At 36.6% G+C, this 25,929-nt stretch overlaps 2 protein-coding genes across 4 annotated transcripts in view; one reads left to right on the top strand and one right to left on the bottom strand.

Annotated features, from left to right (window-relative positions):
- Positions 1-25,078, bottom strand: part of LOC134220830 (uncharacterized) — a 47,012-nt gene extending 21,934 nt beyond the window's left edge. Inside the window, exon 1 of the mRNA XM_062699944.1 lies at positions 24,747-25,078. Coding sequence (XP_062555928.1) covers positions 24,747-24,767 — 21 coding nt within the window. The 5' untranslated portion in view covers positions 24,768-25,078. The remainder of the gene's footprint in view (positions 1-24,746) is intronic.
- LOC134220827 (uncharacterized) lies at positions 7,883-9,173 on the top strand. Of its 3 annotated transcripts, none has more exons than XM_062699943.1 (4): positions 7,883-8,274; positions 8,344-8,542; positions 8,610-8,738; positions 8,818-9,173. In XM_062699943.1, the coding sequence occupies exons 1-4, from the start codon at positions 8,198-8,200 to the stop codon at positions 8,878-8,880; spliced, it is 468 nt and encodes a 155-aa protein (XP_062555927.1). In that variant the 5' UTR covers positions 7,883-8,197; the 3' UTR covers positions 8,881-9,173. The 3 variants fall into 3 exon arrangements, with proteins under 3 accessions (XP_062555927.1, XP_062555926.1, XP_062555924.1); XM_062699942.1 differs by having other exon boundaries at positions 8,610-8,747; XM_062699940.1 differs by having other exon boundaries at positions 8,610-8,753.
- Positions 25,079-25,929: the final 851 nt, after the last annotated feature.

Raw genomic sequence — 25,929 nt, 5'->3', positions numbered from 1 at the left:
TGTTTCCTTAGGAAACTTATTTTTTGATTTAAAAACGATTTTATTCAATGTTCAGGGGTGAAGTTCATGTTTTAGAAAGCTCTAAAACAATATTTGATGCAGCGACCTGCATTAATGCATTCTAGCACCGAGAAAAAATACTCCCAATGAATTGGTGAACTAACCTCGTCCCCTATTCAGTATGATTTGGTTAGGCTAAGAAATTTTGTCCTCACTGTTGGTCATAAAATACTCGTTTAACTGGGTGCTTTGCATCTTCAAAATAGAAGTTTTGTTAATCATACTAAATTAAACAGTTAAGACATTAAAAATATTCTCAAATTATTTACTATGGAAAACTAAGGCTATGTAAGAAATTTAATGATTGGTAAATTCGGTGACCTTCTCGAATTCCAATTAAATCCACGATTTAAACGCGATTCTGAATATTTGAAGGTGATGCAATACTTGAAATAGGTTTTGTAAAACCAACTTGAGAATATTTGTACTTTTAACTGTAGTATACGTTACAGTTAACTCGATAATTATCGATAAATCAACGAGTACTCGATAACGATAACATTAAATCAACGCTCACTTTATCGTCAACGAAACATCATCGTACAACCGTTATACGATAATTTATCGATTAACAACCCTGGAACAGATTATGGTCCGGGAAGATTTCGGATCTTAAACATAGTGTCGATGGATTATCTACAGAAACGTAATCGCGCATAAGTCTCGTGGCTTCGTGGGATCATGCATTGGCTGCGAAAGTCACGGGTAGCGCCGTACAGAATTTAGTGGGAGGTTCGAACTTTCGGTAGCTTGCTAATTGGTCAGTAGGAGTCCAAGCGGAGCTTTGGTCAGGAGCTGGTCAGCAGAAAAAAAAGGCATAGCATCGGGGTCGGACCACTTATACATGCGCATGTGCTGGAAAGTTTGTTGTACGAACGTCGATTGGAAGGACATGAATTGGATCAAGAATTGTTTTGGAGGCATGAAGCTCAGGAAGACTGACTCAATGTTGGGCGGCGCGAGGAGATTAACAAGGCGAATATCAGCTAGTGTACACAACCTCGCTGTAAACGGGAGATGGGTAGGAAGCAGGCGCCAAATAGATGTAGCTGATCTTGTACTGTAGTAGATACTTGTCGTTTAATTAATAGAGAGCTGTAACTGCTGGAAAAAGTATCAGTCAGTAGCTCTCCATTGAGTGATATAGGGGATCTAATATGGTTTGTGAAGGTGTTCTATTAACACTCCCTTTTTTTGTCTGTTCCTCTCTTACTAATTTAATAATAAGATGATATCGATTGTGCATCACAAATAACCTTGGCTCCGTATACATGCCTGAGCCTACCAAATAAACGAACTTGAAAAAAAAATCATGTCTGATGGGAGGTTTAAAAATATGATATAAGTTTATCACCTAAGTTGGGTTTCGCGTTCAAAACAAATAACTTTTGTGGGAAGAAAAATTTACACTGTTTGCGAACCGGATATGAAACTATATTTTATGTCCTGGGTATCCCGGGATTTTCGGGATTTCAAAAATAATATCCCGGGAATCGGGAAATCCCGAATTTTCCTAAATCCCGGGATTTTTTGTCCCGGGATGTCCCGGGATGGAAACTCTACCCAGGACCGACGATTATGGAGCTCTACAGTACGCCAGGCATAGGTGTATCAACGCTGTAGCCAACCAGATATCCAGGTAGGTAAAGGGTGTACGGAATCAAATTACATCACTTTCAAAGGTCGATAGCATTTCGCATCCTGGGTTTATTATAATGAAATGAGAAACTGGACTAGACTTCATCTCATAGATCATTGTACGTACTTCTCATGAAAAACCAAGCAATGAAAAAGAAATTGATTTGTTTCTCATTTTTGTAATTTTCTTTGGCAGTGAGAAGTGAGCACGCATTTAAACAAAAAAATAAGAGATGGCGAAATTGATGCCGTATTTCTTCATTTCGCGATGAGATGAATGTATGTTCAGTAAGATGGAAAACGGCATAATTCCCCTACTTTGCAGGGGAAATATGGTCGATATGCGCACCCTAAGCAAATCTTTTAATTTAATAATGATTTTATCCGAAACAATATATTTTCGAAGTGTAGACGAGCTCGGTGGTCTAGGAGCTACAGCTTCTGCCTCATAAGCAGGAGGTCGTGGGTTCAATTCCAGGCTCGTCCCTTTCCTACTTTGTATTTCTATCTTAGTTCTTTCTGTGTTTCACGTTCTACCAAAACGATTCCTACTGTTATAACCTTCCAAACAATCCCAAAATCTCCCGTGGCACCTATGAGAGGTCGTAGTTCTCTGCATCTTTCTTAAGTAGGTGTCCAACTAACCATCCTTCCCTTTCCTCAGAATTCGCAAGGACGTGGCCAGGACAGATCTCGAATATTGGAGAGTGCATTGCTTGCATCTAAGAGATAGTGATAAGTCCCAAATCAATATATGTGGTAACGGATGAAAGTGATGCTACTCTCATACAATAGTCTTGGCTTGTACCACCTACAAATTTGTGCGAATGCTAACAATGTATTTTCGAAGTGTTTATCAATAATCTAACATATTAATCATTATATGGTCCAAGAATTTTGAAGAAAAACCAAAAATATTACAAGAAAACGATTTTATTCCAAAATAGTGTATTTCCTGGGCAATATGGGCCACCCAAAAATGGTAATCAAAATATTCCAATATTATTCATACAAATCATATGAAAGTATTGCTTTGTTTTGTTTGCAAAACATAGCTTGCTGCGTCGAGCGTTTAAAAATAATCGAATGTCATTCTCTGAATTTCAAACAGATCTCTGTTTTGGTGATAATAATGGCTGGATTTAGTCAGCACGAGGGTCCCAGATACCAGCTTTCCATACTCGCCATAATGGTCGATGCCATAAATATTTCTAACAGTAACTGCTTCCGACACTGAGCTGTATTCGACGCTCTCGTATCTAATGTCGTTTTCGTTTTTGCGGTGTAGCTACACTCGTGCTACACTTTTGCACCAAAAATGTTCGTTTTTGATTTTCGTGCTACACCAGTACACCAGTACACCAAAGCTGGTTTTATTAGTAGATCTTTCAATTTGATCTTGAAAATCATTCCTATAGCGGAATAAAACTTGGAATGTTACTTGAGTTGGGCTTCAAAAAACTATTATTCTGTCAACACACAAATGATCCAGTTTAAAGCAAAACTTTATCCACGATGCGATATCCACTTACAGTTGGATCAGATCAAATGCAAAGAAAAAAGATTTTCCTTAGAAATAGACGCGGATCCAACAGTTTTCCAAAAAAAAAACAACTATCGATGACTCGTAAGATGTCTAAGTAGAATAATTTATCTTAGTTTCGACGCTCTTCTGGATCCACATTATAGTGAACTCAAGTTTGTAAGAACTGGCACTTTCAAGTTTAATTCGATAAATGAGATTGTGTTTAAATAAATTGTGTGTTTTCATTCGGATTCTGATAAACTTTTCTCTCAAAGGACCTTAGACGGCCCTGTAAACACACTGTGAAACCTTATTAAATTTCCAGTTCAGGCATCCGTAAATTGTCAAAATCGGATGATAATTGACAGAGTTACAATATATTTATTTAATTTCACCCAAAATTTGCTTCTCCCAGTTAATTTGGTCATGTACAACACTTTACTAAAGCTAATGGCCGCCACAATCGAACTTTTAATAGCGTAGAAGCAGTTTGGAGTTTTGCTTGTGTCGTTTGATATGTTTCCATCATCATAATGCTTAATTCATGATGATGGTGGTCGCTGCGATGTCAAACAACACAAACCAAACGTTGAATAGACTGCACCGTACCAGAACATGAGTTATTTTGGCAGCCATCACCGCACGTAACATGCTGAATAAATGACGAAACAGAACAATATAACTAAAGTTGTTGAAAACAAAATTTTTCCGATCGAAAATCATTTTGCGATAATTGAATACCCGCGCGAATTGTAATGTGCAGTATGAACGGAGCTTTAAACTTCATAAACAGCACTAGCGCCACGCCAACAAACGGTGGCTTCAAGAACTAGTGCTTGTTTCATGGGGTTGGTGTAGCATTTTCTTGCACTGAAACAAGCAGTGTAGCACCAGAAAAAATCAGAGTGTGCCGTGTAGTGTAGTTTGTTGTCAAGTTTCTCCCGTTGTTATTGTTTTCTTTTTATGGTATCCAACAGGTATCCATAACAAACAAACCCAACTGCACTCAAAACGTTCGTTTTTGCCGTGCAAAATGCTGCACTAAACGGCGTCGCTACACCTCAAAAATGAAAACGACATAAGCAACAATTTCCACTTTGTTTATTTATCATTCTCAGAGAAAAGACACATTCTATACCATCGAGTTTGAACAATTTCTCCATTTTCGAAACATTTCTTATTAATTATTTGTATTTTGTAGGTTTTGGTACAAATAAACAATAAACGAATATCTTATATAGAAATACTTGGGCTTACCAGGGAAATTATCTGATTAAGAGAAAAGTTGCTCAAACCAAACAGGGCAAGTTAGTCTCGATCGAAGACGACTGAAAACCATGCATATTATACATACGAATAATCTTGTTTGTAATGCAAAAAGGATCTAAGTTGAGGCCGTTCCGGAGGATTAGGAGAATAAGTTTTCCTTTCGAGTGTACAAGTCCAACCGAAACGGAATCATCGCCGCTGACAATTTCAAAAAACCTGATATATTATTTGAAAATTTGATTGACGCTAATCTGACAATTCCCTGCCTTTCCAGATCGAAAAATTTCAGGAATGAAAATATGATAGGGTTAACTGGGGTAATAGCACGTCAGAGACAAAACAATACTTTAGGGTTTTTGGAGATATTTTTGGCATTTTTTCAGAGTTTGTACTACAGCGCATGTAGTTTGGATTTTAACTAACGATCCAGCAGAAAACGATTTCAAAAATAGGTCTGAACTACCACTGAAAACACCAAAAGATCGCTTTGCTCCGAGGGTGTTTATTACACCTGTTGTCAATTAATGCATGATAAAATGCATAAAACCGTTTATCTCATGCGTTCAAATAGCTTTTTTTACAATCGAGTAAGAAAATAGGGTGAAATGACTGTATGAGAAACTTCGACAGATCCCAGTAAATACTCCCAAATTGTGGACTCCTGACACAAGGCAGCCCTTCTGAAAGTTGATAAGCATTTCTAAAAGCCTGATATAATAACTAAAAGCATATTAAGATCCTCGAAGGAAATAAACTTAAATCGAACTGAAGACTTGTAACAACTTGAAACCTTCATGTGAACGGTTGTTAACATTGGTTAACAGGCAGAATACCACGGGAATTACAGGATTCTGACCTCAACAGGACTTTCGGTTGGATTCGTACAAACGAAAAAAAATAGCTTATATTGTCGTCGGTCTGAAGTAATTCAAGCAATTCTCTTATGTCGAATTCGTTTTTAAAAAGTTCCAACCTAAGTGCTGTCAAAGTGTTTTTTTATTCGCTCAGGTTGGAACTAGGTTCGCACTAGTTCCAACCCCAAATCTGTCGGGTTCGCACTGTGTTGTTTCACGGTTTCGCACCGGGTTCACCAATACAACTGTACTTCAACTGTCAAAACCACGTGGGTGTATAAGTTCATTCAGGTTTTCCTCACAGATTGTGTCCTAAATTAGGTCGGTGGATGGAATTATGTAGTTTGGGAATTCCCCTTGAAACCCTTATGCAGAATTTCTTTTGAAATTCTTCCAAAAACTCTTTCGTGCGTTTCTGAATTTTCTTCGGGAATTCTGCCAGAAATTACTTCAGAAATTCTTTCAGTAATTCTTTCTTGAATTTTTGGCAATATCTTTCAGGCATTCCTCCATATTTTTTCCAAAAGATCCTTTCGAGATGAATTACTTTGGAAATTCTTCTGGGAATATCTTTGAATACTGTTCCAGGATTTTCTCTGGAAGTTGCTCCAGGAATTAATTTGGAAATTCCTTCTGGAATACAGGAACGAAGTTTTCTTCAGGAATTGCTCCGCAAGTTTCGTACATAAATAAATTCTCCAGGAAGTATCTTAAGCAATTCCTCCGGGAGATTCTTGAAAATTGAAGATGTACGGGGCCCAAAATCCATCGGAAAATTATACCAAGATGTGAGGCTACCTTTATCAGGAGAGGTGGCGAGAAAAAAAATTTGCGAATCCTGGAGAATTTTTATTACATGCTTCTGAGTTTTCTCCGAAAAAAAAACTTCTGCAGAAATAGATGAATGTAGAATAGAAAATCTCTTTTACATTCGGAATTCTTGGTATAAAAATGTGCAATTATTGAATATAATTAAATAGGGGAACTGTTCCGATATCCATCTCAATTATATTCATCTCATCGGGAAACAAAGAAATACAGCCTCTTTTTGTCAACATGCGTGCTCACTGCTGAAAAAAAAAATCACAAAAATACGAAACAATCCAAATTCCTTTCCTTTGCTTTGTTTTTGATGGGATGAATATCGGAGCCATGAGATGAATTCCAGGAGCAGTTCCCGTATGTATATCCACCCAAAAGTAAATTCCACTATCCGCAAAAATCAGTTCACCCACTTAACCCTTAAATGCGCAATGTTGTTTTAAAACAACAAACCGAAAATACGTTTATTGTGCATGAATTTATTAGTTATTTACGTTAAAAATATTTTCGGCGATTTCTAAAAAAATAGCCTTGCGCCTTTAAGGGTTAAACATCATGATCATGATTAGTCAAGGCCAACGCACTGCCAGTGCACTGGATGTCCTGGATCATATGTTTCGAATCAAAACAAACACGATGCTACGCACACCAACATATCCAATGACAGATGGAACTGAAAATGTTTTTTTATTCAGGGTTCGTGTTGGCACTGACTCAGGTTTAAAAACAAATTCGACATTAGTCTTCCCGATTGGTCCCAACTTGGATCCGTTTTGAATCACAAACAAGGCAATCGGATTCTTTCCCTAGTAATGGGCCAAAAACAAACGCACGCAAACGTATCCATTGTGTTTGACCCTTAAGCCCCTAAAACCTACAAAATACAAATACAGTAGAAGTTCGATAACTGCAAGTCATTTAACTGCAATACTTTTTAACTGCAATTCGATAGTTGCAACAGTTTTGCAGTTATCGGACCGCTGAACTTCAAACTGATGTCAAACTCAATGACAGCTGCATTGCGCTGCATATTTAGATGCACTTTCATTGCATCTGACGTCGATTGACAACAGTTTGACGGCTAGAATGCGTTGCAGTTATCGAACGGCTACTGTAATTAATAACAAATATTCTAAAAATTAAGAAATTGCTTGAGAAATTGTATAAGCCCGATTGAATAGAATGTGTTTTTTTTGGGTTAATAAACAAAGTGGAATTTGTTGCTTAGATACGAGAGCGTCGAATACAGTTCGGCGTCGGAAGCGGTTACTATCAGAAATATTTATAGCAGCCGCCATTATGGCGAGCATGGAAAGCTGTAAGTAACGAACAAGAAAGGTTTGTTTTGATATGCACCCGTATTCAAGTTCACGGACGAACGCAATGTGTTCGAATCATTTTCCTATTTGGTTTTCCTGGCGTAATTTATATGTTTGAGACGCCATAATCGACATATTTGTCTTATATTTGTTGGATTACCCATGTATTAGTTAATCCAACAAATGTACACTGCTAGAAAAAACATTTTGATTTTCATAAGTCCTGCCTTATGAAACCCTATGAATTCATTTTATTTTAATTTCATAAGGTAACAATGGAAACCATAAGTTTGCCTTATGAAATTCATAGCTGATTATTGTGTAAAATTATCATAAGGCTTTCTTATGAACAAGCCTTGTTCATCTCAACGTTCATCCTCCTGACAGCTGCCATAGTTGCCAAATAAAAATGGCATGCTTCCGCCACAATTTTTATCCAACCAAATATCTTTTGTTATCTTCGCGAAGTATCTACACAAACGTACTGAACAAATCTGAAGTGATTATTTCACAATTAAAAATTATTATTCCTGGGTAAATAATTCATTAAAGTGCACTGAGTGCGCCACATTTTGAAAATCAATCAACTATAGTGAGCTGCCGAGTACAGGTTCCAGCGATCAATTTGAAGACACGTCGGCCCGATTCGGGAAAAAATGAGATCGATTATCTAGTCAAAGCATAATTAAAACGCTTTATTAATATGATTCATGCATAGCATGCACATCCCCAGAGTAGTTGCTTTCATCCTATACCTGATCGATGATTTCCCACGTCATCAGTGTGAGTATGTTTTGATTGGACTCACAACGAGTTTATAATAATTAAATATTAAATTTTCTAATATCTATTTCAGTGAAAGTAAGATCAACCTGCACTACGAAAACTCAGGGATGGCTATTTATCTGGAAGCAACTGCCTGGACCATGAATCAATTGGACCGAAACTTCTCCGAAAACAAAAACAACTCCACGAGTCACGCTGCTATGTCTTTTCCCCACGGTGTAGAGTGTCCTCTACTGTGCCAAGTTTGCACACAGTTCACAGTTTTAAAAGTATGTATAAAAAGAACTATAGTATACATAGCCTTACATAATTAAATACAATCTTTTCATTATTTAGATCAGGGAAAAAATTGTCGTTGCAAAGTACTTCATAACCGTTGGAATCAGCACCTTAAGCTTGTCGTCGTTGAATAGCAGCAGCAACTCGGACGAAACAAAAAGGAAACTCTGGTCTAGTGAAGCTTTGGTTAGCAATGTATACGTAATTCTTTTAATCAAAGGCTAATATCTTCAGGTAAAAACAAACATATTTTTATCCTTTTCAGGAATTGCATGAACTGGAACTGAGAAGAAACTTGGTGATCCGCAGCAAAGAACGTCAACTGTGAAAGACGAAAAAGTCGACGACAATTTTGAAAATCTATTAGCACCAACCAAGTGAACATCAAAACGTTCTTACGATTAGCATGAACGGTGTTTCTGTAGCCGTTGAACAAAGAAAGTAATGCGGTCTAAAGTGCACATATTTGTAACAACATATCGATTTCAGCATTTCGTGCAGATTGTACATTCGTGTGAAGAAGTTTAGCTAGTTGAACGGCTCCTTCTAATTATTCTGAAATTGTAGTTCGTATTAGTCAGCAGCTGTTTGAAACTAATACTTACCGTTGACCTTTATTCATTACTGGGCAGCATATTTAATCTGTTCTATATGTATTCGAACGACACCATTTCGTCAACCAAAACTCGAGCGTATTTAGAAGTTAGAAGTTTTTATGATTGCGGAAAGTGAAAAGCACCCAGAAAAGATCTACGGCAATGATTAAGGAACAAAAGCATGTTGTCGTTTATTTTTCTTCAATGGCTGTACTTTTCAAATGGAACTCGGCCTGCTTTCAACTTCTTTTAATATGTCCACAGTTATTAATTGAAAGCTGCTGCTCGTCAATTTCATGAATGAGCATCCTGAGTGGCAGCTCGAAGTAGCTCGAAGTTATTCCCATCCCTCTAATGTCCATTTGTTGATTGTCCATGACCGAGTTGCTCACTGGACAGCACTATCCTGCATACTGAGACCAAGGAACGAATTCGTCATTTCAGGATTAGCAATCCTATGCCGTTGCTCGCAAGCCAGGAATTCAACAGTGGAATTTTGCCGTTTAAATGGTTTCAACCTGGAAATTACAAGACCTATGTCGATTGTCGTTACCGTTTCGATATGTTGACTCAAATGCAACGCAGCATGTTAATACTTTACAGCAGATATAGAGATGCAGTTTCATGCCGGTGTAGTTTAGGTGAAAATAATGATTGGTTGGTCTTCCGTTTCGGGTCCTTAGTTGGCTTCTTCGGAGGCGATTTTCAACGGTACGACATTGGTTCTCCAGTTAACCTTGCGAGAAAAAGCGAAGGATTGCCAATCCAGAGATGAAAGCTGAAGAAAAATTCTCGATTCCCTGGGTATAATATATCCATTGTACTTGCCACACAAGATACATACTCATGTAGTGGCGGACAAAGAAAAGCTTCCAATTAATAACTGTGGAAATGCTAATAAAATAATGAGTTTAAGAGCCTGCCATGTTCTAGTTTCCTAGTTGAAACCATAGAAGAAGAAATTCGTCATCGTCTTCAAATTCCTTATCTCTGAATTTGTGGTTTTGTTTTATGCATTTCCTATTACTGCTGCAGTTTTTAGTTTCATTATTATACAGTTTTCTCGAAAAGCAATTGAGATAGTAATCGATAGCTATAGCAATTTCGTCATCGTGTTTTTCTCAAGTATTGGCCAAATCACACCATTGAACTACCATAGACCATGGTCTATGCTTATACCCTATAGGAGTAAAATGTACATATCCATATATAGTGCTAGTAAGTGTTTTAAATAAAGACAGAGTTATTGAACAATATATTTTATTATCTTGTTTTAAATTCAAAATTTGGTTTGAGTTAAGATAGAGACCCAAATATGTTCATACCGTGTTAATAAGAATTTCATAACGCAGCCTTATGAAATTTCATAAGGATAATCAATGAAAATGTTAGGGCAACTTTAAGATAAACGTATGCATCTTTATGGTCATAATTCACGCAAGGTTCATTCAGTTCCATAAGGTAACCTTATGATTTTCAATCAATTTTCTTGTGGCTAAATTTCATAAGGTAAGTTAATGAACTTCGAAAGGTTTTTTTCGGCAGTGTAGGCTTCAACCACATTAAATATGAATGCTAAAATTAATTTTTATTCAGTTTAACTTTTTCTGTAATTTTCAGATAGCATTAGCAACCTATTTTTATTAACTGTCGCATAAAGTAAACAATATTCATACAATTCGTTACAATCGAAGCATTATTGCTGTTCCAGAGAAAGCTTTCCCTTTTCCGGTTCAATATACAAACTACCCCAGCTGTCACTTCATACATTTTCTCTGTTGTTTCGCATGGCATACTACGATGACAACACCAAATATGTGTTTTTTTTTCAGTGTGTCAAAGATTTTCAAGCCTGCGGAAGAACTTTGACAGCTGCGATAGAACTTTACGGAATCCGCAAAATGGAAAAATTTCAAAAGATTCGCGATATAAAATTATGACTAAGTTTCGGCGTATCACCGCACTTTCCCCCACAAAAAGTTAAGAATTTCTCACCGGAAAACTGTTCGTCCAAACGACTGACATCTCAATACTAGTAATTTGAATATCAACATATGTGTAGATGTCAATGATAAAGCTTCAAATAAATGATTGAATTTGTTATGATTAAATCATTCAACTCTATAATTAAAGATTATGATTAAAGATTATTTCATATTTCACATTGATTAATGATTATGATTACAGATTAAATAAATGTTTAACAATGTTTAACGAGTACAGTCGCGATTCGCTGGTTGGGCCACGACCTCGGCCCAACTAACGAATTCGGTTTTTTATTTGGGCCAACTGACAGCCATTTGAACACGTGTATTTCGACTTGAACATCACAAATGATGTCCAGTGACGCCCAATCCCGTTTTCCGTGTTTACATTGAATTTTGACGTACGGTTGCTTTTTAGTTGGGCCAAGGCCCAACCAGCGGGGCCTAACTAAAAACTGACCCAAGTATTAAAATCCCAACCAGCGAATTCCTACTGTATGATTAATGAATAAAACGTTTGGAGTATGATTAGCGATTATCGATCGTGATTAAAATGTAGGACACAATATGTGTATGATTAATGATTAATGTTCGATGTGATTAATAATTAATGATTATGAATAATCAGAATGTTATATATTGTTTAATTGAATGGTATAAAAATGGTAAGATTATGATTATTATGAAATTAATAAATAAAAGCGATGTAATCAATGATTGAAGTTGGTGAGTAATGAATCCAACTTTCCACGCTAGCCATAATGGCGGGTGCTATAAACATATCTGACAAAAACTGCTTCCGACGCTGAACTGTTTTCGATGCTAGTCGTATCTAAGCAACTGTTTTCACGTTGTTTATTATTATGAGAAAGAAATGAGGAAAAATCAACTTTCGTAACAAACTTTAAATAATTGAAAATTATAGTGCTTAATATCACAAAACAATTGCGAATATTTCTTTTTCAGGTCGAAATTATCTTCCCAATTACAAATTACAACAAGAGTTCTGTTTGCTTCAGCAGCTGATATTTTTAGCTAACACGCAACGGTCAGAAATTAAACATTCTTAAAGCTTTATTTTAGGTTGAGTAGTTTCAATGTTTCGATGTCCAAGTAGCTTCGAAGTGCTCCGACTCAATTTCTCGGGCGTCTGCATTTAGTTTAAATTTCCTTAGAATATATGTTTGTTGGATTATTTGGACCATTTACCTCCACAGAGCTAACGAAGGGAGACGAACTACCACTTGTTTCTTCGAATTCAATATGTGCACATAGTAAAAGTAGACAATCTCGGCGGTACTAAAATTTGCGAGATAACATGTGTTGTGTGGATAATTACGTGCATCATGTATGAAATACTTGTACTGGTTTATACTCAATACCTAATAGTCTCGTCTTATACGTGAAATATATTTCAGGTTTTTCATTTTATTTTCCACTAACGCTTTTTCGGCAGCAGTATTGATTATTATTTTTCCACAATGATGACTACATGACCCAAAAGGTGAGGGCGCCATTGGGAAAAGTACTACACAATCAGTTTTAGTTTGATTCGATGTGCGCTGCTGTAGTTTTGATATAGCTTATTGACATTGATTTTATTATCTAGGTGTTAGTTATAAGTGAGGAAAAAAAAAGTTTCAAATAAATAATGTTTTCTTTAGATTTGACCACCAACAAACAATAATTCTAAAACTTCCCTGGGCATAAGTGTTTCATCATGTTGTTCCTGAAACATTTCAACAAATAATTCAATTGCGTTAACCACAAAATGTTCAGTGAACGATTTATTTAATCACACCAGCCTTACACAGTTAAAAATTCCGAAAATTACACGCTATGGAAATATTTGAACGTATATTTTTGTGTTCAATAGCCTCTAAATTTACCTTCATGTACGCAATATTGAATGCAAGCTCCATAGTAAAGACGACCTGTAATTTTAAAAAGTGATGGCAAAATGAGTCGAATCGAACGAAGCCTTTTTATTACATCATATATGCTGTAACATTTTTTATACTGTGTAGAAACGAGCTTCACTGAGCGCAGTCATTTGAATATAAGGGATCGGAGGCTTCAGATGTTTTAAACTTTAGAACAAGTTTGCAATAAACCCACTACTAGCCAAGATTGTTGCCGTCAAGCAGCTCGAACAAAACGGCGAGCTACTGAGTGCTACTGCAGTGTTTCGGGTCTCTAAATGTACACAGTTCGAGCAAAACCTGTAAATTTCCGTTCAAGTAGATGTAACAAATTGACCTCCGTGTTTAACAACATAAAGTTATAGGTTCTTTTAAATTTACACGTGCTGTAATTTATTTGTTTCTATTTTTATTGGAAAATAAAAAAATAGTGCCAACATGGGGAATCGAACTTCGATCCGCAGAGTGATAGCCTATCTCGATAGCCACTCGAGTATTTCCACTTCTTGAGAACGAGCAGATCCAAATAGAACAGGTTAAGCGATCTGGTGATTCAACTACTCTCTAGCAGACTGAACGATAGCTTAAATTTACACGACACGGAATCTCTTCCAAAACGGAACTGTAGGAGATTGAGTTTGCTGAAAGCATCACAGATTTCTCGTCAGAATAGGCAACAAACAAAGAGTTACAGTGATGAAATGCAGCGCAATAGAGGCTGCTTTGTTTTTATATGTGCATATATCCATTTTGGTTGATGCTTATATGAATAAAATCGATGCCAGCTGCAGTTTGAATGAAACGCAATAAAGTTTGTTTTGATTTGTTTTGACAGCCACGTGCTGACTCATCAAGGTTTCTGGTAGAATCATGTAAAATTAAGATAAACTGAATTGAAATTTCAATTATTTTATCGTTTCCATCACAGAACTTAAAATTATGGTCTGGTACACATTCTGTTACCGAATGTTACATTCAATTACGGGTTCCGTCGTGTCTAATTTTCATAATATTTTACTGTGTAGAAAATGAGCCTCCGGTAAAACGCACTATAGAAGGTGCAAAATAGACACGCGAGAAACAAGGGTTTAACGCATGGTTGTTTGTAAACAAGGTTTTTGCCTCTCTTTTATCGTTGTTCGTTATCTCACGGAAGAAAAAAAGTACCCAGCGTTGAGTTTTTTTAAACTTATTTTTGAGTTTTTTTTTCTCTTCTCTTTCATCCACTCTTTCTTCTGTTGTCAAAAACAAAAGAGCGAAACAATCCAACGACGCCAGTTCAATACGGGAAGCCAGTTTTGAGTTTTATTACCTGGGGTCGCAATTGAGTTGAGGTTTATTACCTCCATTTGGGTAAATAAATTTTCCGTTGGGTACTTTTTTATCATGGGAGTAAGAGCAAACTACTTCGACCCCACTTACTCAATTTTGGCTTCCCGTACGGATGTTCGAGGTTGGGTGAATTGAACTCACTATTGGGTAGTTTATTTTTTTCCGTGTATTGAGAGCGATTTCTGCCAGGGCTGCCATAAATACAGATTTATCTGTATTATACAGATTTTTAAACATCAATACAGACTTGATACAGATTACAGATTTTATACAGATTTTTCAAATACAATACACATTTATACAGATTTATATTGATCAAAGTTACCCCAAATTGAACAATAAAAAAACTTGACAAACAATATTTCTAAAACAAGATTAAAATTATCAAATAATCAAGAACAAAAGCCTTATACGTTCACATGTGGCAGTACTCGTTTTAAAAATATGAAAAAGCTATGATTTCACTTACGGGGGAAATATTTACAAAACAATAAAAAATGATCAATGTTCTGAGTCATAATATATAATATATCACAAATTGCAACGTTTCAATCGTTATGGAAAATAAGTTTGCCAGCATGATGTGCTGCAATTGGTAAAAGCAAATTTAAACATTTCGAACAGATTTCAGGCATATCTACAGACTCATCCAGCTCTCCGGTGCTGGTAAATTTTGGATTACCAAAACTGATCTGTAAAAGTTTAAAAACCAACAAAAAAATCAAATTTTGATAAATTTATTTTAAAATGTCGCAGATCGTTTTATTTTAAGTCCAATTATTGCTAAAACTTCATTTATTTTTCAATTGATTTTTCACTTGAAATGGTCATGTGATTTTTTTACGAACTAGTATGCAGTCCAAAACCCAGCAAAATATTCCGACTTCGACTGCAGTAATTTGAATTTAAATTGAATAAAAAAGCGGTCGTTATATATTTAATCAAATTCTGTCGAAGATATGCGTAATCGTTATTCAATTCTTATAAAAATATCATCGTTTCCGAATTAAGGTAGTGAAGTTATTACGAATGTCATCTGTCATAACCAAAACCTAGGTCCAATCTCTAGTTGGAACTCGACAAATATTTGCCGAAGTCCGATAACAATTGATAATATTGTCTGTTTCCTTGGTAACAAAACGCGCCGACCATTTTTTAGGCACTATCAAAATCGTCGCCAACATCTTTATTCTAAAATTATGTTAGTTTTATTAGAAAATAATGTCAATCTGCATTAAAAACAGGGCTCAATTTTAGGAAATAATGTTATTATTGAGTTTATAAATTTTTGTTCACAGTTGATTTGACAGATCTTATGGCCATTTCTGCTGGCGACGATTTTGGCGTCAATTTATTTTGCGACGATTTCAAATCGTCGCGGCCGATAAGGTGGGAAATTGATAATAACAATGAATAATTTATTTTCAGAAATTTTTAGGTGTTAAACTTGAATCTTAAACTACTGAGGAAAATTTACATGATCTAATATTTCAACAATATTCTAATCATTCTAAGAGGCATCTGGGGTTTATAATTTGATTCCCTTGCTGTTTTGGAAGTTCATTGAAAATCATATTACTTAGTATACGATCAGAAAGGCAAAAGATCACATAATATTATATTTTTTAGACTCGTTTTTTGCATAATTTATGAAAATATGGGTTTCCTTACAAATACAGACAATACAGATTTTTATCGTCGCCAATACAGATTTACAAAAAAATCATCTGACAGCCCTGATTTCTGCAAACCGTGTACCCGTTAGGGGCTGTCCATAAACCACGTAGACTCTTGAGGGGGAGGGAGGGGTTTCGGAAAAGTCTACGTTAGTCTACGAAGGGGGACGGGGGGTAAACTAAAAGTCTACGTAGACTTTTTTATTTAATTTTTATTTTTTCAAAAACAATTCATACAGCAGCTTTGTGCAAAGTTCACTAGTTTAATTTTTTTTTCAGATTTTTTCCTTTTTTTTGCAAGACTTTACCGAAATAGTCTCTCGAATTTCTCCAGAAAAATCTTATGGATTTCACTGAAGTACACCCAAAAAAATCTGCACGTTGTTTCCACCTGAAAAAGTACGTAGATTTTATCCACCTGAAATTCACGTAACTTTTACCTGATTTTTCGATAGAATTTTCATTCTACGTGAAAATCAGGTAAGTTCTACCTGAGTTTTTTTTTTTCACCGGACACGTAAGCTTCACGTGAATTTTCCGGAGCATTTGCAGCTACGTGTGCACGTAAAATGTACCTGTAAATTCAGGTAGAAACAACGTTTAGATTATTTGGAGTGTAATAGTTTGAACTACGGTTTAAAAATATCATGATTTCTACAGCAAATTCTTCTGTGTTGAAAATTCTATAAAAACTTTCGAAATTTTTTCAAAGTTTCTACTTGGATTATATAACAGATTCTACTAAAATATCTTTTGATTTACGGCAAAATCTTCTTTAGAAACTACAAATAATTCTTTAAAATTTCCAAGGAAAATTCTTCGGAATTTACAAAGGAAGCATTTCGGCATATCCAACAAAAAGTCTTTGGAATTTCCAAAAGACATTCTTTGGAACTTGTAAGCGATATTCTCCGAAATTTCCTCGAGAAACCCTTCAGAATTTCCACTTAAGGTTTTCTGGAAAGTCCCCGGGTAATTTTTCTCAATTTCGGAAATTCTCGGAATTCTCATGAGGAATTCTTTGGACATACATATAAACGAAATTTTTCGAAATGTCCATGAAAATTTCTCTACAATTTCTTAGGCAGTTCTAATGCAGATTCTTTGGAAATATTGATGGAAAATCTGCAACATTTTTAAACAAATTATTGAAAACTTTCACGAGAAAATATTTGAATTTCCTACCAAAAACTATTTGAGTTTGCACAAAAAAAATTGCATTTCTTGTAAGAAAGCATTTGTAATTTTCATTTAAATGTATTCGAATTTTTTACAATAAATTCAATGAATTCAAAAATTCTCCATAATTTGCACCGAAAATTATTCAGAAAACTCTTTGGGATGTCCATAGGATTCTTTTTTTTTTTTCAAATTTCCTATTTTGCAAGAAAAATTTCGTTTTGGCTCATATCCCGAACACTCGCTTTTAAATAGCCATTTTGGCGTTATTTATGTAATTTTCTCCATAGAAGCTTGAATTCTTCTGCAATATTGATTAAGGGTATGCGATAACACACTTTTTCCTAACGAAACGAAACGAAACGAAATTTAAAATGTCTATGTTGATTCGGATCGAAACGAAACGAAATATAGATTTACTTTCGAGACTTCGAAACGATACGAAATCAAGGTTCAATAAATTCGAAATTTTTCGAAACGAAACGAAATTTTATTTTTTTCCGCGGAATTTATATTAAATTGGTTTTACATTATGTACGCAATTCTGATTACACTTTTTCGAAGTCAAATATCTGTTTTGCGACCAGTAGAGTTATAATTACAGAAGAGGCAGTCTGTTATAAATCACCGCATTCTCGCCGCATATACCATTGGCGGTAAGGCAATTCAAATTTCGTTTAAAACCTTAGTTCACTTAAGAAATATGTACTTATGCTGAAGCATACTTCATATTGCCTTGTCAGCGTAGTTTTAGTCTACATATATATATAGCCTACATTTGCTCACTAGAAGAATCCTGTGCACCTTTCTAAAATGCACAAAGATATGTATTTCAATTTGAATTTCACAGATCCATAGTTTTATATATATGTGTGTCCTTGGCATATGAGAACAGAAAATAACTTTCCGCAATTTTGAATGATGTTTCAACCCGTTCTGGATTTTTTTTTTGCAAATTCCTTGCGAAGATCTAGAAATGTCCACAAATCTTCAATGTTCCGTACATATTGTGCAAAAAGTCAAAAAAGAGCTTAGCCTGAGTACACACCGTAGTTGCTAATCATGATTGGCCGAGAAACAGCAACTATGCACACCTCACCAATTAAATAATATTCTTGGGATACAAAAAAGTTATTCTTATTGTATACTTGCTTCGGAGTTTCCCATTCATGACCAATAACGATGTTGGTCCCGTCCTTACAGTCAATTTAGGATTAGGAGAGGAAAATTAGTTTAACACTCATTGTTATAAGAGACCGTGGAATGCTCTGCATCTCCGTGAGCGCTACGGGAAAGGAATCGTTTGTTAGTAGATAAGGTAATTCATGAGAAGCCCAATGGTAAGCGACTATATATTTATTGTAAACGAAGATAATATTTAGTAGAGAACCCGGAAGAGGCCGCAGACTTCGTGGAAGGCCGCGTACACGATGGCTTTTTGCAGTTGAAGAGGACCTGAGGGCGCTCAATGTTCAGGGCGACTGGAAGCGATTGGCCCAGGATCGATTCCAGTGGAGAAGGATACTCCATTCGGCGTAGGTTCATCGAAGAGCTGTAGCCCATCAAGTATCAAGTAAGTAAACGAAGTTTTTTTTAAAACAAGAAAACGAAACTGTGTTTCAAATCAATCCAACGCAAGATCAATCCCAACTCCCAACAAATATTGGAAGGTGAGAAAAAGCTTATTCCATTCAAAATAAGCTTCTTCAACTAAAATACTAGCTCATTCAACTAGAATTGTTTGTTGGGAGCTGCTTCGTTTAATAAGCTTCTACAATACGATCGATTCCGCACTAAATAATTTTGTGCTGTTCGATGCAGAGATTAGTTTTATCACTTTGCGTTCTCACACACTAGTTGGCGTGATCAGCCATCAACAAGATCTATTGTATACTGGTTAAACAAGCCTTCTAAGGGTCTGTCTCATTTGGAGAATTAAACTTAACGACAGTTCGAAAATTAGCAAATAACCCGGTCATAAGAATGGCTGGTGCAACCCAGCAATTCCAATAAGACATCGATGCAAAATGATTCTATATCTGTCAAAAGTAATCTTGCTCTGCCAGCAGGGTTATTCGATAATTATTGAAGTGTCACTTTTAAGTTTAATTTCAGTTTAATTCTCCAAATGAGACAGACCTTAAGCAGCTTCCAAAAGAACTTGTGGCAAATTATTTTCCGGGTGATTAAATTTTTCTTCTGTGTGTGCGAAGGGGAAATTGTCAAAGTCACCTCCTCCTCTTATTGGCATTACATCCCCATACTGGGACAGAGCCGCCTCGCAGCTTAGTGTTCATTAAGCACTTCCACAGTTATTAACTGCGAGGTTTCTAAGCCAGGTTACCATTTTTGCATTCGTATATCATGAGGCTAGCACGATGATACTTTTATGCCCAGGGAAGTCGAGACAATTTCCAATCCGAAAATCGCCTAGACCGGCACCGGGAATCGAACCCAGCCACCCTCAGCATGGTCTTGCGTTGTAGCCGCGCGTCTTACCGCACGTCAATTTTTATTTATTTGTTGTTAACAGATGTTTGTTTCTTTCTTGCTCCTCCTCCTCCTCCTGATGGTGGGATTAAACTCGACTGTCTCTGCGTTCAAGTCCTTGCATGATCCCATGCGCCAGCGAACATAATTGAACCGAATGAGTAATGTCACTTACTGGTGAAGTGCACATAATCTCCTATGCCAACATGGTGAAATTTAAATTGTAGTCATTTCATCTACAGATCACAACACCTCGACAGTGTAGTAGTTAGCAATTGCGGCTCTAATGCAAAGTATGCGGGTTATAATATAAAAAATCAATTTTAGCCTAAACTTTTGAATAAACTTTGATGAAATGACTATGTATGAACAATTTTAGTTAAACTTTTGGAAACATAGAAGTCGCTTAAATGGTTCGCAGTGAACTTGTTTGGAACTTTTATGTTCGAAGTTTTTAAGGCGCTATTAAGAAGCCTTTATCCTACTTCATAGTTCCTAGAGAGTACCTTTAGAACTTCTTTGGAACTTGAAGTTTACATTGGAACTGTTGGGAGCCAGAAGAAGCTTCAAGACTTATTCTCATCTAGAAGGTGCTGTAGAAACTTTATATGAACTCTTAGAAACTTCAAAGGGGATTTTGTTATGCAATGACGAAGTTTTGGTTGCATGGGTTATGTAGTAAGCGTTAATAGAAAAAAAATGTATAACCTGAAGTTTTGAAAACAACTTAACGATTTTGTTCAGCGGCGCAGCCAAAATTTTTGATAATATGAAGAATGGTTTCAGTTTAAATTTGTTTCGAAATTCCGCGGAATTCCGTTAAATTTCGTTAGAAGCTAGTTTTTTCTAGCGAAATTTTTGCAATTTTACGAAACGAAACGAAATCAAGAAATCAGATTTCGCCATGCTCAAATTCCGCGAAATTCCGCGGAATTTCGTTTCGAACCACCTGAAACGAAATTTTTCGAAATACCGCATATGCTTAATCCTCAGTATGGAAAACTAATGAAAACTTTAGTTTCAGGGCGCTAAAACGCCAGTGTTCGGGATATGAGCCATATTCGGAATTTGAGCCAAAACGGTAGGTAACCATTCTGAAATTCCACGGGAAATAATTTTAAGTTTTCATGGAAAATTTTAAGAGAAAGACATGAACACCGTCTTCGACCAGAGCAGAGGTCGTACAGACTGAACACTCAAACACCTAGCATAAACAATGGACATATAACACCCAGTGGACCAGTGGAGAATTTTTCGATCACGAAAAGTTTCCTCCTTACCGGGGCGGGAATCGAACCCACACTCCATAGCACATGCGTCTAGACGATTGACGTCGCTAACCGCACGGCCACGAAGCCCACAAATTACTCGGTATTTTAACGGGAAAACTTTTGGAATTAAAAAAAAATTCTTGGTTTTTAAACGGATGATTATTTGAAGGGATATTGCATGGGATTTTCAAGAAAGACATCGGAATTTTTACGGAGAGTTCTTTGGAGTATTTACGGGAAATTTTAAAGGTTATCAATCGGGAAATTCTACGGAATTTCCATGAAAAAATCTTTAGGATTGATATTCTTAAAATTTCATCTCGAAATTTTTCGAAATTCTGGAAATTCTTCGGTTTTCTACAAATTTGAACCAGCATGAAGAATTATAGGTCAGATGCGTGACAGATTTTAAGCAGTGGCGTGCCGATGCAAATGTCTGTGGCGGTGGCGCACACCTCCAGGAGGAATCAAATTCAACAGAAATTAAATTAATTGGCTTCGAGATTTGGTTTCAAGAGCTATAGACAGATGATTAAATCTGAAATTTGATTTGATGGATTGATATTTGTTTTGTTGGATTTTGTTCAGTTTGATTTCGTTATATTTGAAATTTGAATTTTACTGTAATGTTCACAAGGGATATGGAAATGGATTTGAATAACTGAATTGCTGAAAACTGAATTGCTGTGATTTTTCCAATCACATATGATGTTTTGTAAAATTTTACGTAGACTTCAAAAGGGTGGGGGAGGGGTTTCAGAAAAGTCTACGAAAGTCTACAAGGGGGGAAGGGGGGGGGTTTGAAAATGTGAAATTTCGGTCTACATGGTTTGTGGATAACCCGTTATGTTACGTTTAGACAAGGCAAGAGAATTGAGCAAGTCGCTTGAATCGAACGCGAATGGAACGTGTAAACACCTTAATTCAATTGACTTGAACGAAAAGAAAGTTTAACATGTTCAACTTTTGGCAAGTCAATTGAATTCATCTGAGTTGTTCAATACATTTGCCCTGTCTAAACGTAGCATTAGATTTCCGTTCAATCAAATAATCTCAATAGAGACTCGATCTCAATAGAGAACGAACAACGATAAAAGAGAGGCAAAGAAACCTCTTCGAATCATAACAAGCCATGAAAACAAAACTATCGCACTTGTATTGAGTTCTCCACTTGGTTCTCCAAGCGCAGTTTTTCGCACACTAACGTCACTGTATATAATATATAAAGTAAAAGTGGGTAGTAATCTTGTTGCGGCAAAAATATCACGAATACTTTTGGAGGAAGACAGCACACATTGACAGGAATACAGCGAAGTCACGCACACCTCCATTCATTTGGAGAAGTCAATAAAAGTTGGGAAAGACCAAGGGAAACATTGATTCGAATAGGCAGCCCCACTGAGGGGGTGTGATAAAGCGCGTTGTTCTCGCTCATTTTATGTTGGGGACCATATTTTTTTCGCACAGCTGTGTAAAACAAGAAATGCATCATCTGAACCGGGCGGCGCCCCCCGCATTTGGGGCTCTTTCAAAAAAAATTATCATGGGTTGTAGCCCCCATAATCAGTTCATTATCGTAACAGCTACCGAACAATGTCTCTCACGATATGCTACCTATCGAGAGTGTATACAGTAGGGTGGCTCAAAAAACACTTTTTCAAATTTTTTGATGGGCCGCCCTCTTATTCGGTTCTATTTGATGCCCTGATGCTCTGGACAAAATTCCAGCCAAATCGGTCAACGTTAGGGCGGTGCTAAACTCGTTGGAAGTTTATATGGAAAAATGTATGCAGAAACATCCAAAAACAGTGATTTGCAGTTGGACGGCACAATTTACGATCAAGAAGCATGATACTCATTCAGATATTGAAGAATTAAATACAGAATGTTATGCTGAAAACCACGAGAAGGTCAGAGTTTATTAGACAAAGATACTAGTATTTTACTTGAGTGTTGTAGGGGTGAATTTATTTCTTTTCAAAGGTAAAAGAAACGAAATTTGCTCAAACCCCACTTCAGAGAAATGCTAATAACTTAGCCGGGCAAACTCTAATCTTCTCGCGGTTTTCTGCATAACATTCTGTATTAAATTCTTCAACATCTGGATGAATATCATGCTTCTTGATCGTAAATTGTGCCATCCAACTGCAAATCACTGTTTTTGGATGTTTCTGCATACATTTTTCCATATAAACTTCCAACGAGTTTAGCACCGCCCAAACGTTGGCCGATTTGGCTGAAATTTTGTCCAGAGCATCAGGGCATCAAATAGAGCCGAATAAGAGGGCGGCCCATCAAAAAAATTGAAAAAAGTTTTTCACATACTAATTTGAGCCACCCTACTATACAGATATGATAAGTGAGATTTTCTCATTCTCCTTTGAATTCAAACCCTGAACGGATATGTTAAGTGAACCACACATTGTTGATTTTCCGCAAAAATCAAAGAATGTTCCTTAATCTTTGCACCACATCACGAAAATGTAGATATAATATTGAATTGTAATAATACTAGTCGTTCAGAAATGTAATACAGAAGATTAATTTGATTTTATGAGTTGGGTCGCTTTGCCTCATGGGTGCGTTTTGCACTGAACTCCTTTTTTTAAATATGCGTCAGTACAATATTGTATAGCCTCTAGATGCAACTGGAAAATATATGGTGATATTAGGCTAGATGTACCAGTTGTGGCTATAGCACCAGTTGGCGCACTAGTGCTTTATATGTCAAATGACCAATCAAATCACCGCAAACCAAGTTCATATCGATAGAGCATATTCAATGATACAATAACACCTTTGATCTCCTCCAAAACAAGCAAATCATAATTGTAAAAATTGATTTTGCTTAATTTTTGACGTCCTCTGCACCAGTTGTCGCACTAGTGGTCCCTATTTGGCCAATCCCATAAGAAAACAATGGGATTTGCCAAATAAGGAACCAAAATTAAGAATAGTGCCACAACTGGTGCATGCGTTCCTATTATGGATTAATCAATTTTGAGGATTATAGCCAATGTTATTGTGGTTTTCACAGCTGTTCTAAGGAGCAGGAAGTAAAACCTTTCGCTTGATATATAAAGACCACCCATGCCTTTTACTTATTTTCTAGAAAACAGTTGTTCTTAAGTATGGCGACAATTGGTACACCCTCCCTATATCAGTTCCCTTTGATACCGAAAAAATAGACAACGAAATAATGTAAATGTTGAAAAAAAAAGCGCCGATGTGCAGAGATCAGAGAAGCGTGGTTACAGTGAGTGATTTTTTAAATCTTTATTTCTTCATAGATATGCTTTAAATGGTTCTCGTTCTGATGCATATGCTAATTGCGTTTGCTATGGGTTTGCGCAAAATCCCAGATTAACCAGCAGTGATGGTAATTTTCTCTTGCACTATACAATGTTAAGAGATAAGCACTTTAGTGATACGGAAATAGTACTTCATATTGCTGAATTCTGAAATTTCAGTTCAGTTCAGTTCAGTTCTTCACACCATTTGACACTTGAACTTTTTTTGAAGAGTAGTATGATTGAGCTTTTAAATATATATGGAAGCAGCTATCATGTATTTTATATTTGAAATTGTATTTGATGTAAAAATCAAATAAAAGAAAATTTCTCAAATTTTTATACAAATTTAAATTAGCTATGTTTTGCCAAAACTAAAGCACGCGTTTACTACACTACATCCAAACAAGTAAACATTTATCCCTTTTTACTTAAAGTAATGTAAGAACTCACCAATGCCAAAATACGATACATTTTTCAACTGTCACTTCACACTTCTTTTCAATTGAAATATCTCAGCTGTAAGACTTGAATTGATTTGATTCCACTGTTTATCTGTTCTTGGGATTTCTTTTACACAGGAAGTCTCGAGCAGATCAGAACACTTAACACTTCTAGTTTCGATTCTTTCTCGTCGCTTTCGGATGTAGCCCCTTTCTTTCGATATAATAGCTAAGGAGCAATTCGATCGATCTTCCCCCAAAAGGATTCGATCCAATTTCTTCACTTCAATTCGTGTTCGATAAAAAACCAATGCTCGCGCACCGTTTGCCTGGTAGTTAACGACTATGCGCTTGGAATTCGCAGTCGCTCTTATTTAAACATACCATCCTCTTACCGGGCGGCAGCAGCAGCAGCAGCAGCAGTCGGAAGCGCTCCACTCGCAGCTCGCAGCTTTCGTCGGTCGAGAACCAAGAAGAAGAATTCGGAAAACCGCATCTTGCCCAAAAACGGATCGCGTCTGGCTGCGACACATACCCGCCTAATCACTACCGTCGATGACGACAACACCCCTCCCGGTAGTGGCAGTGATAGCAGCAGTAGCATCCTCCCCGACGACGTGGCGCGCGGCACAACGCGACGTCAGGCGATGACAGGTGGTGGCGATGTGCGACGGCAGCGGTGGAGAGTATGTTTTTGTTTTTTGATCGCATGCTAATAAACGATCGGAATCTGCCGCCCCGTCATCCGTGTCGCGGGCAGAGCGGATTGATATCTTATCGCTCTCTGGATAGGGACACGATCGCGAACTGCTAAACGTACTCCGCGAAAGATAAGACAAAAGAAGAACGGGCGACAGTGTTTATGATTTTTCTTTTTCCAAACTTGGTCTTGTGTCTTCGAGAGGGAAATTTGCATAATTTAGACAGGTTGAAACTTTTTAATCGAATTTGGCTTAGCTAGAAACAGAACGCCTTTCATGAAAACATATTTTAAGCTCTTTCTAGTGGAATGTATTGACTCGAGTCAAGTACAAGATACTGAAGACGACCTCACAGTTGAGGTCGAAATACGTATCTGGAAAGATAACAAAACTTAGTGGAATTAAATGGAAAGTACTAAACTCGTCTTAGACGGTTGACGACTTTCATGTTAAGGCTCAAATTACCGTCATCCAATCATTGACGAGAAAGAC

Source organism: Armigeres subalbatus, chromosome 3 (genome assembly GCF_024139115.2).
Source record: "Armigeres subalbatus isolate Guangzhou_Male chromosome 3, GZ_Asu_2, whole genome shotgun sequence".
NCBI classification, from domain to species: domain Eukaryota; kingdom Metazoa; phylum Arthropoda; class Insecta; order Diptera; family Culicidae; genus Armigeres; species Armigeres subalbatus.
The sequence above is the reverse complement of the archived record's forward strand: the minus strand, read 5'-3'. Positions and strand labels throughout refer to the sequence as shown.

Bases quoted from the DNA above. Each gene is read 5' to 3' on its own strand.
- LOC134220827 (XM_062699940.1), top strand. From the start codon at position 8,198: ATGCATAGCATGCACATCCCCAGAGTAGTTGCTTTCATCCTATACCTG. The intron at 8,543-8,609 runs GTATGTATAAAA...TTCATTATTTAG, and splicing joins CACAGTTCACAGTTTTAAAA to ATCAGGGAAAAAATTGTCGT. The intron at 8,754-8,817 runs GTAATTCTTTTA...TATCCTTTTCAG, and splicing joins CTTTGGTTAGCAATGTATAC to GAATTGCATGAACTGGAACT.